The sequence below is a fragment of the Chiroxiphia lanceolata genome, chromosome 5, assembly GCF_009829145.1.
Source record: "Chiroxiphia lanceolata isolate bChiLan1 chromosome 5, bChiLan1.pri, whole genome shotgun sequence".
NCBI classification, from domain to species: domain Eukaryota; kingdom Metazoa; phylum Chordata; class Aves; order Passeriformes; family Pipridae; genus Chiroxiphia; species Chiroxiphia lanceolata.
In genome coordinates, this window is record NC_045641.1 from 2,814,665 (window position 1) to 2,831,132 (window position 16,468).

Consider the following 16,468-nt stretch of genomic DNA (forward strand, 5'->3'; position numbering starts at 1 on the left):
GATTCCCCCAGGGGTTTCTTCATCCCGTCCATCCCAGCAGCACTGGGATCAGGACACATCCAGATCAGGCTGCTGGGGAGCTGTAGGATGTGACTGGGGCTCAGTGCAAGTGGGCAACTGTTTTGGATGCTCCACGATGAAACGATGGACACCTGCAAGCTCAGACTTCAGTTCCAGCACAAACACATGTTGTACACTTGACTTGGTTTTATTTTCTCCTTTGTGATGATGTTCCTTGTCCAAGAGACCTGATTATTCCTCTAAGGCCCCTTGCTGGGGACATGCAAGCGTTGCCTGGCCTTGATCTGTGCAGATCTGTGCGGGCTTGACATGAGAGGGTCTCTTTGTTCCCATCAAAAGCTCTCGACTCCTGCAAGGGAATGGGACTTTTCTGTAATTATTCACATGCTTGAGCATTTTTTTTTGATGGTAAAGGGACTTGTAATGAATGCAGATGTCTCAGGTTTCCCCCTCGAGCCACGGGCATTTCTCCATTCTCTGCGTTTTCCGATGTCACTCAGGTGTTACCGGGGTGGGGGCAGAGAAACACCATGAGACAAAGCCCCTGCCAGGCAGACAGAAGGGCTCTTTCCAGGACATTACACTTCAACGTGTCACCTTTGCCACTCTTGGAATTCCTGTCTGGTTTTGATCATCCGTGTCCATCTGTGACAGCTTTTCCACTGCCAGCATTCCCAGCTGTGCAGGAGCTCGGAGTCAGCAGGGCTTTCACTGCTCAACACCTCGGTAGCTTTGTGTCAGACCAAGAAAAATCCCAAAAAAACAGAGGGTCTCCAACCTGCCCATCATATTCCCTCTCCTGTGTCCGGTGTTTTCACATCAGGAGCTGTGTTTTTTGGCTTCCTTGGATGCTCCTGCCAGGAGGGCAGAGATGTGGATGCATCTCAACGTGCCTTGGCATCCTTGGCAGCTTGAAGGGAAGGAAGATGTTTGAAAAGTAAGGAAGGCAGATAAATGTGGCTTTCTGACTCATAGTAAATCCTCTGGAAAATTGCTTTTCAAAAGGTTTGAGGCAAAACTTGCCCAAAGTTGGACAATAAGCCTCCCTCTCTCCTGCAAGAATTGGAAGACATCGTGTTTTGAGCTCATCAGAGTATTTAATTTCAGTGTTTTAACAAAGAGGCACCTTTGTTTAGTGGTGCCACAACAGTTCTTCTCCACATTTCTAACGAGAACTTTTAAATTCAAAAGGCTGTTGGTTTGTTTTAAACTCGTCTGTGATCGAAGGCTGCACGTTGCATTAGAGACTACAATAAGCCAAAAGGGAAACAAAGCTGAAATTAAATTTATGATGATCTAAATGAAATTTTTTTTTCAAAGTTATTCATTTTCTTGCTGTGATTATTGCCACAGTCTTTCCATTAAAAAAAAAATAAATTATCTTCACTTTTCAATTCAGGTACTGACGCAAATTTACCTTTTTTCTGGGTTTAGATGAGAATATTGTGTCTCAGTGCAGGTGATGTGGGATACTCTGATTGCATTTCTTCTGGGTCTGCTCCTAAATCCTGGTCCTAGGAGAGCATCTCTTCTGTCTTTCTCTTGCTGCTGTTGTTGAATCTATAAGAAGGAAACCCTTGTGTGAGTCACATCTTGCTCCACCCTTGTCCCCAGGAGGAATGAAGTGGGAATCAAGGTCTTGACATGCACCATGAGGTCATCAGACACAGCTCTGATGGTGGACAGCCTGTGTGGAGGAGATACTGGAAGAAAGTATAAGGTTGGGGAGCTGAGGAAAGTTGGTAAAATCCTAGAAAGGTGCAGTTTTCCTCTCCAATTTCCCTCATTGTCACTGTCCACTTCAGCCTTTAGAGAGCCAAAGCTTGCATTCTTTATCATCACCTTTCACCATCAAGGAAATGGTGAATAGTCTGGAGGCTGAGCTGTGCTGTGAACATGCTTTGCAATATTTATGAAGGCCACTGTGAATAATTAATGGTTTATCACAACTTTGAAAGCTCAGCCACAAACCCATTTGTACACTTGGCCCGCGACACAGCAATGCTTTGCCAAGGAGTGTTGCTGGTGAAGATCCTCAGAAGGGCTTGGTTGGTTTATCCACCTCTGAGGAGAGGGCAGGAAACTCATCCAGGGGTGGGACAAGGATTTTGAATCTTTAACTCAAGTGTTCCTCTGTGGTTTGTGAATCAGATACTATTGCAGTGCTGTTGTGTGGGCTTTGGGCACCAGCTTGGCCGCTCCCAGCCTGTTGTTCCAGATGAGGTTTAAGTTGGATATTAAGGGAAGTTTCTTCATGGAAAGGGATGTCAAGGCCGCCCAGGGAAGTGATGGAACCATTGTCCATGGAAGCATTAAAGAAACACATGGATGTGGTGCCTAGAGATGTGGTTTAGTGGTGGGGTTGGCGGTGCTGGCTTGACATTTGGACTCGGTGATCTTAGGGGTCGTTTTTACCCTTAATAATTCTGTGATTCTAAGTATAAAAAGCAGCTTCCAAACCCTGGAGTTTAAATAGGAGAAGTGCCCAGCTCTGACAGCAGATCCTTCTATAGGGCTCTGTGTCTGATTTTCATGTTCTGCCCTTCCTCCAAGAGCTGCATTTTGAACAGAAACAAAATGGAAATCTGGCCGCTGTTTTTCAAAATGATTAACCAGGGGGGGGACAGGAACAGAGAAGGCTCTGTGTGTGTGAAAGTGGGAGCTGTGGTGTGTGTCAGGTGGTTTTATAAACATGGATTAATGGTCTCCAAAGCTCAATAAGGTGGTTGCGTGATGTACCTGCTCGTTCAGAGGAGCTGAGAGCTTCAAGCACTTGTGTCATCATTCTTAAAGAGAGGGGGAAAGAAATAATCTTCATTTAAATGCATATAGTAGCTTTTCACTTGGGACTGAATGGAAAGTTTTTCTATTAAAATGCAAATGAAAGAATAAACTGTAACTCCAAATTTTTCCCTGAAAATTGATGTCTCCTCTCTGCATTGTGGTAACAGGGTGATCTGTGCCTTCAGAGTGCAAGTATTTTATCTTGATTCGGGGAAGAAGGGAGGGCAGGAGGGTGAGAAAAAGAGGTTTGAGATTTGGAGCCTCTAAAGGAATTGTGACCCTTTTTGATATATTAACACAGCACTGTGTTGTGCCTGGAAAAGAGGCTCTGAAAGGCAGCAGAGAAAGGAAAAGGGTGTTCGTGTGGGCAGTGCTGGTTTTTGTGGCTGTGGCATTTCAGGGGACACTCAACCTGAGCAAGGCCATGCTGTGCCAGTGCACGACACTCCTACAGGACTGGGCTGTCTCAGCATCCAAATCTGAGAAGAAGAAGAGAAAGATCAGGGGTCATGTGTGGGCATGTGGGAGAAGCAAGAAACGAGCTCAGATTCTCTGCTGAAGCACAGCTCTCCTTCATCCCAGGGAAAAATCCTGTGAGTGCAGGGGTAGGTTACAGACATCTCTGTGGAACCCTACAGCAGGTTCTGTTCTCTGCTTGGGGGTGTTCACCTGGAGAAGAGAAGGCTCTGGGGAGATCTTAGAACCCCTTCCAGTACCTAAAGGAGTTCCAAGAGAGCTGGAGAGGGACTTTAGACAAGGGCCTGAAGTGATATGGGGAATGGCTTTAAACTGAAGGGGGAATGGCTTTAAATTGAAAGAGGACAGGGTTAGATGGGATATTGGGAAGGAATTCTTGGCTGTGAGGGTGATGAGGCCCTGGCACAGATTGCCCAGAGAAGCTGTGACTGCCCCTGGATCCTTGGAAGTGTTCAAGGCCAGGTTGGATGGGGCTTGGAGCAACCTGGGCTAGTGGAAAGTGTCCCTGCCCATGGCAGGGGGTAGAACTTGATGGTCTTTAAGGTCTCTTCCAACCCAACCCATCCCAAACCACTCTGTGATTCTGTGATTCTCAGATCAATAGGGTTGAGTGATCTTTTCAAGACCAAACCATTTTCCCCCCTTGTGAGCTCCAAATTTTGGAAGCGGAGATTCCCCATTAAGATCCAATCAAGCAGTTAAAGACCTGAGTTATCTCGCAGAGCTGATGTTGCTTGATGGCAAAAAGACACCCAGGCTGTGTCAAACAAGCAGTGGAGAAGGGAGATCATGGCTCCAGCTGCTCCAGGCATGGAATTGCCTTTGGAAGCAGAGTATTTCTGAGTGGGTACAAGGGCAGGGCTGATTTTGCAGAGCTGAGGAGAACAGACTGGGGTAAGGTGTGAACTCATCCCACCCCACCTGGCACTCAAACAGGATGTCTGTGATAGGACCGGTGTCCTCCATTGGCCAGAAGGCATGGTCATCTTCTGAAATCATGTGTGACATAATTAACTGAAAGAAGAGATGCCAGGTACCTCTGCTCCTCTGCTGTCTTTTCAACACCACCCTTTGCCTTCACAGACTCTGACTCTCTCTGACCTCAAGCCCAAGCGGGGACCAGTGTCGGGTGGCACCCAGGTGACAATCACAGGCAACAACCTCAACGCTGGCAGCAACGTCATCGTGACCTTTGGGAGACAGCCCTGCCTCTTCTACAGGTACAGATGAGTCCTTGCTCCTGTTCCTGCCTGGGTGTGAAAGATGTGAGCAATTACAGCCAAGAGGCTTCTGCAACCTGTCCCTCAAGTGCCTCCTTTGCCTGTGGCCGTGTCTGTGCAGCAATGGGACTTGTGCATTCTGCACCATGCACAGCCTTACTGAGCATGCTTTGGGGAGAGAGAATAGGATTTATTTCATTGTTTTGATTGGTATTTGATGTGCTTTTTCCCGTGGCCTCTTGTCAAATCTCACTACAATTCTCCACGGTCCCGCGCTTTGCTACTTGCGCCGGGAGTACGTCGTTTAAAAGATTCATTTTCGTGTCCCTGCTTTAGGAGAGGTGACAAAGAAAATCTGACAACATCAGTTCTGAGCATTAAACCACCTCCCTTTTATCCCAGAACAGTCCTGTAGTGCTAAGAAATGGATGATTTGCAATGTTTTAGTTCTGGGTTGGCTCCTGTTCAACTGCAGTTCAGAGAAGCTTAATGTCAGTGTTACCTGCTGAATGTTCCCTGATCCCTGTGAGAATGAGCCTGAATCCCATTCCCAGGGGCTCCTGCAGCTCAAAACTACCCAGTGCCACACATTTTGCTGCCAGTGTCGGTGGAGGCTGAAGATGAAGTTGGCACATTTCTCCCAGTATGTCCTTGGCAGAGCAAGGGCTCATTCACAGGAGACCTGGGAGCGCTGCCCTGGGGCAATGCCTTTCCCTCTCCTGGCTGTGGGGATCCTCTTTAGCTGCCTGTCATGACTCTGGTGTGATTCAGCATCTATAATGCGTGAGGCTGAAGTCACAGCTTGTGATTTAAAATGCCAAGTGGGAACCACAGCTGCTCGGAGTTGTTTATTGAAGAGACTGGAGAATTTTAGGAAGTATTGAACATTGTCTTTCAGGGGAATTTGGGGAGCACATGGAGGTGCAGCCACTGAAGGTGACTTGTACCCCCTTTCTAGGAGTGGAAGATGAGGCTGCATCACAAGTCACAGGATTGGGGAGACTGAGGATGTTTGGAGTCTGGATTTTTGGCTCACTGGGGAACGAAAGGGCTGCTGCAAAATTCGGACCTGGAGCTGGTTTTGAGCCCAGCCCAAAAGGAAAAGTTTATGCAGAATCCTCTTTGAGTATAATCATAAAATGCTCCCCACTGTATTAGCACTTTCCAAAGGTCCCAGGCACGCTGCAAAGTGCACTTAAACAAGGCTTACAGTCCTAATGCAAAGTAAACTTTATGATCCCAGGCTGGAAGGCTGAGGTGCAAACACCCCTTTTATGAGCTGCTGCTGCATCTGTCCACAGGCAGGAAGGAAACACACATCAAATATTTAATCACAGAGAAATACTTCTGTAGACAGGCCTGACTTGGACTTCCCTTGGGGTTCAGTTTTCACTCTGATCCCTGAGAAATGATGGCTCTTGTGGTTTTACTTAAACTAGTGAAAAAACAACACAATGTCACTTCCTCAGATGAACAGTTTGCACCATATTCCTGGAGCAGTGACTTTCAGCACTTCACAGTGCACAGCTTTAGGTCACAGGACACAAGAATGAGTAGTTGGGCTCTTTTTGACACCATTTTTTTTGCTGCTGGTTTATATTTACTTGCTTCTTCTCCCAGGAGATCCACCAAGCACATTGTCTGTAACACCACTGCCTCCTATGAGGGCTTTGAAAAGGTGAAGGTGTCTGTGAGAGTGGACAAGGCCAAGATACATCAGGAGCTGCACTATGAATATGTAGAGGATCCAACCATCCTGAGGATCGAGCCTGAGTGGAGCATTTTCAGGTGAACATCCCATGGGAACCCCCTGCCACGCCCCATGGTTTCCAATCCAGCACTGCCATGATAATATTGGTCCTTGGTGCAGAAAACAGCTTTCCAAGAGTTGTGTTCACTAAGAATTTGTGCAGAGCTGCTTCCCAGAGCCCAGACAATGAGGGCTGGTGGATTTGCCTCCTGGGAAGACAAAAAGTCTAGCAGTGCACTGTGTGTGATAGTAACACCTTGATTGCTCAGTGGGTACCCTGGGGCAAAATTTCCACAGGTCCCAGGGAGGGATGGGCAGGATAAGGGTCTTTTGTCAAAACAGACAAAATAGTCCAAACTAAATGATCCTGCACCCTGCCTTCACTATCAGAACAAAACTTCTTGGTTTAATGCAGCAAAATCCAGATGCTAATACTCACCAGAATCCTTGGAGACTCCATGCTTTAACGTGGGTGCAGCAGGTCTCCAACCTAGAGCTGAAGCCTTCTCCCTCTTTTCTGTAGCTCAAGGTCTATCTTCAGCACCAGGATGTTCCCTGATAGAAGTTTACAGGCCACTGGGGCTGCTTAAACTACGCAGTTGTACCCCTAAAAGCTGCAATTTCTGGTGCTTGTGGTCATGTCTGTGTTTCGGGCCCCATTGGGATGGACCCACAGCTTTGCATGGCAGCAGGAACAGTCACTGATCCCTTAAACCCAGGCTTAAATGTCATAACTGGGCTTAGAGAAGTGAATCTCCCTTGGGTTTGAAAGCAGGAATCCCTACATTTCCTCCAGCCTTCATGGACTTGCAATTTCTACGTTTTCTTCAACCTTTATGGACTTGCAATTCCTCAGCCTTCATGGGTTTGATGCCTTAGGACTAAACATTGCTGGTGTGGCCATCACACCTGAAAACCTCAGGGCTCTGTCCTGAGATGGAACACAAAAGGAATCCTGTTCCCTGCCCTCTCCAGCAGCTTCCTCCTCATTAGGAATCCCTTTTTCTCCTCACCCCACTGATGCTGCTTTGGTGAATTCAGAGGGTTCACACAAAGGTGTCTGAGAGCAGCACTTGCCCTGGGTGTGGAAGGCATCAAAGTGATACCCAAACACTCTCAGAAGCCTGCAGGAATGGCCTCAGGAAAGGGGAAACTGGTCATTAAATGCACTGATATTGCCTTGAAAAGATACAAAATAAGGAATCTCAGTCTCCCCTCATTCACCCACAGCTCTCTGCTCCCCTGTCAAACTGGACTGATTGGAGTATCTGGGAATTAGGAGCAGGGCTTGTAAATCCCCCCCAGTTCAGCTCCTATCCCAAAGATGTTTTCACAAACCAATTAGTGCCTTTAATTACTGTGAGGGAATTCACTGATTTAGCCGGATTGAGTCTTTGCACATTGGGCTTGAAGCTTTAGTGTTGGGATTTTCCTTTTGGGGCTTTTATTTTCAGGCAGAGTCCAGGTTATCAGTGAAATGGGAAATCACTTTACTCCTTTCCCTATTAAAGTGAGTTCAGTGCTGCTTAAAAGGTGTAAGATTGACACTTAGGAGAGTGAATTCCCTAATATCCCCAGGAAAGCTTCAGCATGGGGACCTTCCTCAGTCTGGCCTCAGGTCTGGGAGGTGAGAGGCTCAGAAGCTGTTTGATCCTTGTTTTCTCTGCTGAAAATGCCAGTAAGACATGAAGAAGCAGCCAAGATGATGTTTCAGGTGCTTTGGCAAAGCTTTACCCAGACTGGAGGGACTCTGTGTCCTGATGAACTGGATCTCCCATCCCAACTCCCAAGATAAAGGAAATTAAGATGAGTTGCTTGTTTAGGGGGTACCAGCTTATTTGTGGGGTGTGTAGCTGCCAGGATGGATGACTGGGATTCCACTTGTCTCTTCACTCATGGAATCATAGAGTCATTAATATTGGAAAAGATTTCTAAGATCTTTGAGTCCAATCATTAAACCATATTCCCAAATGACACATCCACACAGCTTTTGAACACTTCCAGGGATGATTTGAACACTTCTAGGGAGTAAACACCTTTAGGCACAATCTATACACTTTGCTTTCTTCAGTGCCTGAAATCAGAAAGGATCTACTGAGCACTAACAGGAGCCTCATTTTAACCAGACCTACCCAATCTCATCCTCTTTCTTGTGCACTTTTGAGCCATTCCAAAGGTGCATAACCTTGGAAGAGGGTGCAGAGGGAGAAGGTGGAATATCCAGGATGTTCAGGGTGTCAGGGACAGTTTTAAGCTCTGTAACTGCGGAGCTCCATCCAGTAGGTCGTGATGGGGACAAGCATCAGTGTGGGCACAGCACACAGAGCTGGATGAAAGCACAGCCAACTCCAGCCCCGAGAGTGAAGCAAGAACTAAGTTAGACAAGACATTTGGATGTGGAGACTGTTGCTCAGCATATTTGCTATGTGGAATGATTCATTACAGCAAATCCACTGTGCTCCTCTGATCCATCACTCCCAACTGTGGGGCTGAGCTGTTCTGAGGGACAGATGATTGCTGCTAAACCAGCTTTGCAAAATCAGTGATTGCTTGTACCAAGCCTGGCTTAAAACCTTTTCGAGAGACGTTTTCCAAGACAATAAAGAAAAGATTACTGCTGATTTACTCCTATAGCCAAAAAAACAAGGAGTCACACTGGGCTGGCAGGTAAATAGAATTTTATGAGGCCCCATTAATACTTTTGATCTGGGTTTCATTTGAGTTACGTCCAGCAATTACCTGAGTCTGCAGACAGAAAATTACACCCAGGGCTTTGGGGGCAATGAAGAGTTAAACTCAAAAAGCTTTTGACACCTCTGTCATTTTGCTGGGCAGCACTAGGTCTCCAGGCTCTGATCTGACCTGGTCAAGAGGTGGCTTTGACTGGACATTCAGCTGCAGGCACAAAAGTGGTTTTCAGGGCAAGGAACAATTTTATTTACTTCATTGTCAAGCCAGAGTGAGTTTGGAGGTGATTTTGTGTCTTCATCACCTCTTTTTTTTTCCCCTCTCTCTGCTCCTGTGCTGTGACTGTGTTTAATACCTGTGGTCTGAGCCTGCAAGCTCAGTTTCCAAATCAAACAGAGAATTTTTAACACTTGGGTTTAAAACTGTGTGCACAGACTTGGTTGATTAAATAAAGGGATTTTATTTATCACGTGTCTCTGTGTATGTGCACCCATTGGGTATGTCTGGAACGTGTAAAACTTTTGGCTGAGTAAAGATTCAAAATCCCTTCCAGTTTGAATCAGCAAAGGTTAATAATGGGGATGATAATAATATAATAATAATAATTATTGTTGTGAAGGCTCACAGCCAAACATCCAGAAGAACCAGGACAGTGGAGAAAGAACAAAGTAGTTAAGAAACTTTGCTCATGGTTTTAGGTGAGCAAGTTCCCCCTGATATTTCTCTGGGGGTTATCAGGAATATTTGTTGTGAATTTTGGGGAGAGGGTATTTCTTCTGTAAGGCAGAGAGGGGAAAGTCTCTTGTAAGTAGCTGTATGACTTCAGGAGAGATTTCAAGAAAGCTCAACCATTCAAGTTGATCTCATGGAAATGGTAAAACGTGGGTTTGCCCCATAAAACTTCCCATTAGGAATTTCCCATCAGAGCTGACATTTGCAGAGAGCAAGAATTTGAGATACTCTGCAAAACTCAAATGTTGTCCTAAACATGGACCAGTCCAAACATTACTTGAACGAAAGACCATGGAGAACCTCTCAGAGAAGGGCCACAGGAGCAGCTGCTGAAGGATATGATTGTGCCAATTCTCTTGGGATAAACCAAAACTCTTTGGTTTATCCATGTGGGTGCAGCTGAAGGGGCTGAAGCTCAGCCCCAACTATCTGTGCCCAGCTCACCAAAACCTGAGAGCTCTTCTGTGAGCAGAGAGGTCTGTTTGCATTCATTCCTGCCTCCCCATCTGATTATTAATGGTAGATAAATGAGGAACATGGAAAACAAAGGTCGGGAATGGGGTAGATCTGTTGGATCCTTCCTCACAGCGTGTTTATTCTCTGGTGTTTCCTCATTTATAATGCAGGTGTTCCACCTTTTCTGTATGTGCAGGTTTACCTGGAGGCAGGAGAGGGATTCTGAGCTTTCTTTTCACAATCCCCTCGATTTCTCCCATTCTCAGAAGGAAATAAATTGCATCCTGGACAGTTTCCAAGGGGAGTTATAGAGGCAGGTGCTGAATCTGATGAGAGCACTCCTCACCCTAGGAAGCCCTCAGAGATGGGGCTGTCTGCTGAGGACATTTCCTCATCCTGTCCTGGCTGTGGGAGCCCTGACAGCTGCAGGTTTTGCTTTCTTGGACAACTCTTCCCCTTCCAGGCCTTGCATTGTGTTCCCTCCACCACATGGAGCAAAGGGAGAGCTCACCCTGGCAGAGCAAGGCTGCTCCAATTTGGGATGGCCAAAGCTGCCTGTGGTGAACCCTTCCCCTTAACATGGGGTTCAAAGCCAACCCTGCTGAAGCCTGGGAATGGTCCTTTGCAGTTTCCTTCCTCCCTCCCCCCTGCTCCCTGAAGTCTCACAGTCAGCAGCACTGGCTGCAGCTGGAAGAGACAGGGAAAGGAGAGAAGGGTGTTTCTGAAAGCTCTTTCCTTCTGGTGACAGTGATTGCAGGGAATGAACTCCATTTGCATCTCCCCATCTCATCTGGGCTGAAAGGACTATTAGAAAATGGAGAAAATTTCCCAGAGACTTGTAGGTTGTGACTTGGATGGATTGGCTTTCTCAGGAAACTGGTATTTGAGCAAAGAGATGCAGCAACAGGAAATCTCTGTGCTGTCATATGTTGGATCCAACACACATGGCAGAGCTGATCTGCCTGGGTCACCAAGGCAATGCCTTCTGCACACCAAGGCTGAAGACTTTGGCTTGGTTTTTTGTAGATGCTGCAGGACTGGGCTCCTCAGCAGCAGCAAAAATTGTTCAGTGAGGTGGCATTTTCTTGTTCAGGGTGAAGTTTTATGGCAGGTTTAATATGCAAGATGGGACTACAGGCCTCAACCAGGTAGCATTGAATCCTCAAGAGCTGCTTGCATGGGACAGTATCTATAAGGACTTTTTGGGTTGGGCACTGAACAAGCTCCCCAGGGAAATGGTTATGGTCTCAAGGCTACCAGAGCTCAAGCAGCATTTGGACAATGCTCTCAGACATGTGGTGGGATTATTGAGGTGTCCTGGGCAGGGCCAGGAACTGGACTTTGATGATCCTTGGGGGTCCCTTCCAACTCAGGGTATTCTGGGACTGATTGAAGTGATACAGGAGATACAGCCCATGGACCCTTCTGAAGAGCCCCTGTTAAATCTCTACATTTCCTCCCATTATCAACTCTTGTGATTGCTGAGTCCTGGCAAAGAAAAACATCCAGATTCTGCCTGATGTGACAGCTTTAGCAAACATGTGCTTTTAATTATTCCTCTCCTCATGAATGAACGAAAAATCATTTGTTTGTTTTGTTCTTCCTTCCCTCCCCGTGGCACTGCAAGATGTGGTCACATACTTTGCAACCAGCATTTACAAACACAGATCACACATTTTTGGTGGGATCAGTCCTGATATCTATTAGCTGCGTTCTTTATTTTCTTCCCTTTCTTCTCTAGTGGCAACACCCCCATTGCAGTGTGGGGAACTCACCTGGATCTCATCCAGAACCCTCAGATCCGGGCGAAGCACGGTGGGAAGGAGCACGTCAACGTGAGTGTGGCTGCTGGGCTGGGGAGGGGACACGGCCATGGTGGTGTTAGGGGCTGGCTAACAGCTCTGCAGCTTGGAATTGCATCCCAAAAAGAGGGCATGACTTGCTTCCAGAACATTACCTCATCCCTGAAGGAGTATAGGACCAAAGAGGGCAGCGAGAGGGGGGTAATGAAGCTCCAGTTTCTTCTAAACCTGTTTCTTCTGTTGGCTCAAGGACATCTGTCCTCTGTCTTGTCATGTGTATAACTTGTGTTATTTATGTGCATAAGAAGGCCCAAATTCAGGTTATTAACTGAGCATGTTGGGGACAGAATAATACTCTTTGGTACTACTGTGTCCACTCCATGGGCTATTTGGGATCCTACAAGGGTGTATCCAGGTTTAGCCAGCTAGATTTACAACCTAATTCAACTCTCAGTGAGGAATCAGTGAGGAATCAGAAGAAGCTCTGAGGACACCAGCAAAGTCAAGGTCTGGGAGATAATTCACTTAGAAGGAGACACTTGCCAGTAGCTGCTGAGCAGCTCCAGGTAGAGCTGTAAAAGGTGTGAGTTTGGCACCTCCAATTAGGAGATTCTGGAATAGGCAGCACCTGGTGGTATCTACCGTAGGCTGGAGGATGGGGCCACACAACAGCATCTGAAAAAGTGTTGGCTGTGTATGGGCACTTTCTGGGACCAAATGTGGAAGACCAACCCAAAAGAAGAGGCTCTAAAAATAATTACGTTGGGGGCAGAAAGTCCAGATCCTCTGCATTTCTCAAGTGTTCAGATTAATCCATGAGCTTCCCACCCAAGGTTCTCAAAGCACTTCTCAGACAACAAATGATCTGCTGCCACATGAACAGCAGCAAAACTGTGCTAGATCCAAAAAGAAAACGCAGGAATATATGGGGCAAATTCGTTTGCATCTGCAGTTTGGAGATTGAGACACCTGAATTTTGGTCTTATCCCAGCTCTGCCATGAACTAATATCTCCCTTCATGAAGCCAAACCCAAAACAGTTTTGTTGCCTCTCATGCCCCACCAGATTCAGGATATATCTGTTGAGGTTGGGTTCTGGGTCTGATGTGAATCTTGACAGAGAGTCTTCCATGGACTCTGGGAGAACCCTGGTCCAGCTGATCATGGATATTCATGGGTGTGTTTTGGCAATGCCTTGTATTTCCTGGTGCAGCACAGCCAAACTCTTCTCAGCTTTCTGCAGGATTAGAAGCCTGCAGGACTTCTTCACCCAGGAGACTCCAGCTCTTGCCTGACACACTGGTCTCAAACAACCCTGTGCTGTGCAGATGATGAAGCCCATCCATCACCTCCCACGTGCTCATGTAGAACTCAGTTTTGTGCTGGGAAGTTCTCCAGTGCCTTTTGTTCCTTGGGAGAGCTGTTACAGCCCAGAACATCTGACTGACCTCACAATATGGAACTGGTTGGTCCAAGTCACTTCTCTCTCTGCTGATTTGAACCAAAGACCTTTAAGCCCCTGGGCAATTCCAGCTGGGATAATGAGTGTGCTCTCAGTGCTGGAGGTACCACACTAGTTAGGAGAAGATTCTCATGTTGAGAATCTGTAAAGATCCCACAGAGCTTGTGCTGTTTCCCTACAGATCCTGTTGGTTCCTGGTGAGACCAGGATGCATTATGGTAGCAACTATGATGAGGAAAAATGAAGGCTCAAGTCCTAAAGGACAACCAGGCATCTAATTCCTAGGCCTTTAGTCAGGGTAAAACACCTGGCACAATCTGTTGCTCATTTCTCAAATACACACAAAAAAAGGAAATTTTTGGCAGGGCTGGAACCAAACTTCAGGGTCTCCTACCCTTATGTCTTCCCCTCTCCAGCTTCCTGGGATTCATTTCAGGTAACCTGATGTTCAAACTGGAATCTTGAGCACAACAGACACTTTTGGAGTGATGCCCAGAGATCTAATTGCAGTGTGACAGAGAGGCTTTGACTAGTCAGTGCTGTACAAAAAAAAAAAGGAAGAAATTCGTATTTCCAGAAGGAAATGAAGTTAGGGAAAGATGCTGACACTGGCAACCCCAGAGGCTGAGCTCCCTCAAGAGGCACAGGATGCCCAGTTGAAGGGCAAACTTCTCCACACACCTGCCCCAGTAGAGTGTTTCTAATCCCTTCCCAACCTTGATTTCGTGATGGGGATGGGGAATATTTTGAAGCAGTGAAGCACAATAATAACTAAAATTGGTCCTCACAATAACCAAAAAATTCTGCTCCTCCCTGTCCCCCAGCAGTGGGTAGGGTAGCATCTGAGTGGCATCTGCCCACCAGGAGGGACGTTTTCCACAAACACTGCTCATGTTGGGTTTCTTTCCCCAGAACTGTGAGGTGCAGAACAGCACAGAGATGACCTGCCAGGCCCCAGCCCTGGCTGTGGACCCCAATCACCAGTCGGAGCTCGCCGAGCGCCCGGAGGAGTTTGGCTTCATCCTTGACAACGTGCAGTCCCTGCTGATCCTCAACAAAACCAACTTCACCTACTACCCCAACCCCATCTTCGAGGTTTTCAACCCCTCGGGGATCCTGGAGCTGAAGCCAGGAAGTCCCATCATCCTGAAGGTGAGATGGGGACCAAGGCCTGGATGGGGAAGGACAAACACGTGTTGCCTGTTGCCTCTCTGTGCCTGCCAGCACCCCACAAACCATGGTGGCATCCCAAAAACTTCCTCCATTCCTTGCCCCTACCACACTGCATCATATCACCCACCATCTGCAAACACCAACCACTGCCAATAACCATAACCAAGAAATATTAACTCCTACTGGAACTATCCATGTGCAGCCCAAATTGGTACCAACTGTTGCTCACCAGAGAGCAGTTTCTATGATTGCAACAGGGCTGACAATTAAATACCCGACTCTATTTCTTTTTTGGGGTTGCAAGACCTTCCTCTCACCCCTGTTTAAATCCAAACCAGCCCTTTGTCATCTCTATAGTCTGCACAGCAATACAGGGGAGGGATTTTATGATGGAACATTTCTGTATCAGCTCTTTTACGTGGTGCATATGCAAAGAGTTGATTGTGCTTCTTGCACATTTGGAGGGGGGTCTGTCTTCCTTGCCTGACTATGTTTGGTGAGCACTTGATTGTGCAAGACCTAGATGCAACATTTCTAATTCAGTTCCAGAGAGAAGGGAGCAGGACAGGCTGTTGTGCCTGATTTGAGTCTTTAGCCATTCGTGTTGACTTCCTAATTTGGCTTTTCCTCTCTGTGTCAGCAAATGGTGAACTACAAATGTCACAACAATCACAGAATGGTTTGGGTTGGAAGGGACCTTAAAGATCATCTTGTTCCACCCCTGCCATGGGCAGTGACACCTTCCACTATCCCAGGTAGCTCCAAGCCCCATCCAGCCTGGCTTTGGACACTTCCAGGGATGGGACAGCCACAGCTATGAAGTGCAATGTCAAAACTTGTGTCCTAGGAATGAACTACAGGGGGAAAGAAAACTCTTCGCTGGTGTTTATTTGATTTTGTGGGGTGATATTCCTTTCTGTCCAGGGCAAGAACTTGATCCCACCAGTGGCAGGAGGGAATGCCAAGCTGAACTACACCGTTCTGGTTGGGGAGAAACCCTGTGCAGTGACTGTGTCAGATGTGCAGCTGCTCTGTGAGTCCCCAAACCTCATTGGAAGGCACAAGGTGATGGTAAGTGGTGCTTGAGCCTCAGCCTCTACCCCCTGGGTGGCTTGGGAGGGCACAGCAATGCTGGAGGGCTGGGAGGGATCTCTGAGGGGTTTGCATCACTATTTGCCTTCCCAGAAACATCAAAGTCCTTTTTTGATATAATATCCCCTTCAAGGGTAACTTGGAGAAGTAGAAGAGTAGACGAGTGACCCAGGGATCTTTGTGGGCAGTGAGGAACCTTTCATAATCAAAAACCTTTAGGAAAGTTTGCCCCTCTTCTGTTTCTTCATGAACTATGATGCTCATGTGAGATCATACACGTAACATGTTCCTACATGACATATTTTGTTAAATTCAGCACATTCCCCACCAATTACTGACATGCTAGTGGCTAAAATTTGCCTTAATGTGGGAAAGAACAAAAAAAATGCAGGATATGGATGATAGTGTGACTGGCCTTTGAGGTTTTGACATCTCTAAAACTTAGTTTACTCCTGCACATCCTTCCTGGAACCTGTGAAGAATGGACCTAGTGATTACATCAGAGGGAGCTCCTCCTCCTCTCACAGCTGATTTATTTACTCCTTCTTTACTTTCCTCTCAGTGATTTGCATTCCTTGATGCTGTTGCTTGATAAACAGCACATCAGCAAACTCACTGGAGCTGGACCAGGCTGTGGGTAGAAACAACAAAAGCTGACAAGTGACATCAGTGTTACTTATCCCTCATGAATGACTTTTTTTCCACCTCTCTGTTACCCTCCCAAAGCTGCACCTGTCACATATTTATTTATTTCAGTGCAGTGAGACCCCTAGATGATGGAGACACACACTGTATGGCTCTTTAGAAATAGA

The 16,468-nt window shown here is 46.8% G+C and overlaps 1 protein-coding gene across 1 annotated transcript in view; it reads left to right on the forward strand.

Moving 5' to 3' along the window:
* The window catches only part of PLXNA4 (plexin A4), a 451,907-nt gene that overhangs the window by 379,908 nt on the left and 55,531 nt on the right, over positions 1-16,468 (forward strand). Inside the window, 5 exon segments of the mRNA XM_032687463.1 lie at positions 4,366-4,502; positions 6,123-6,290; positions 11,870-11,963; positions 14,304-14,543; positions 15,489-15,635. Of these exon segments, the coding sequence (XP_032543354.1) occupies positions 4,366-4,502; positions 6,123-6,290; positions 11,870-11,963; positions 14,304-14,543; positions 15,489-15,635 (786 nt within the window).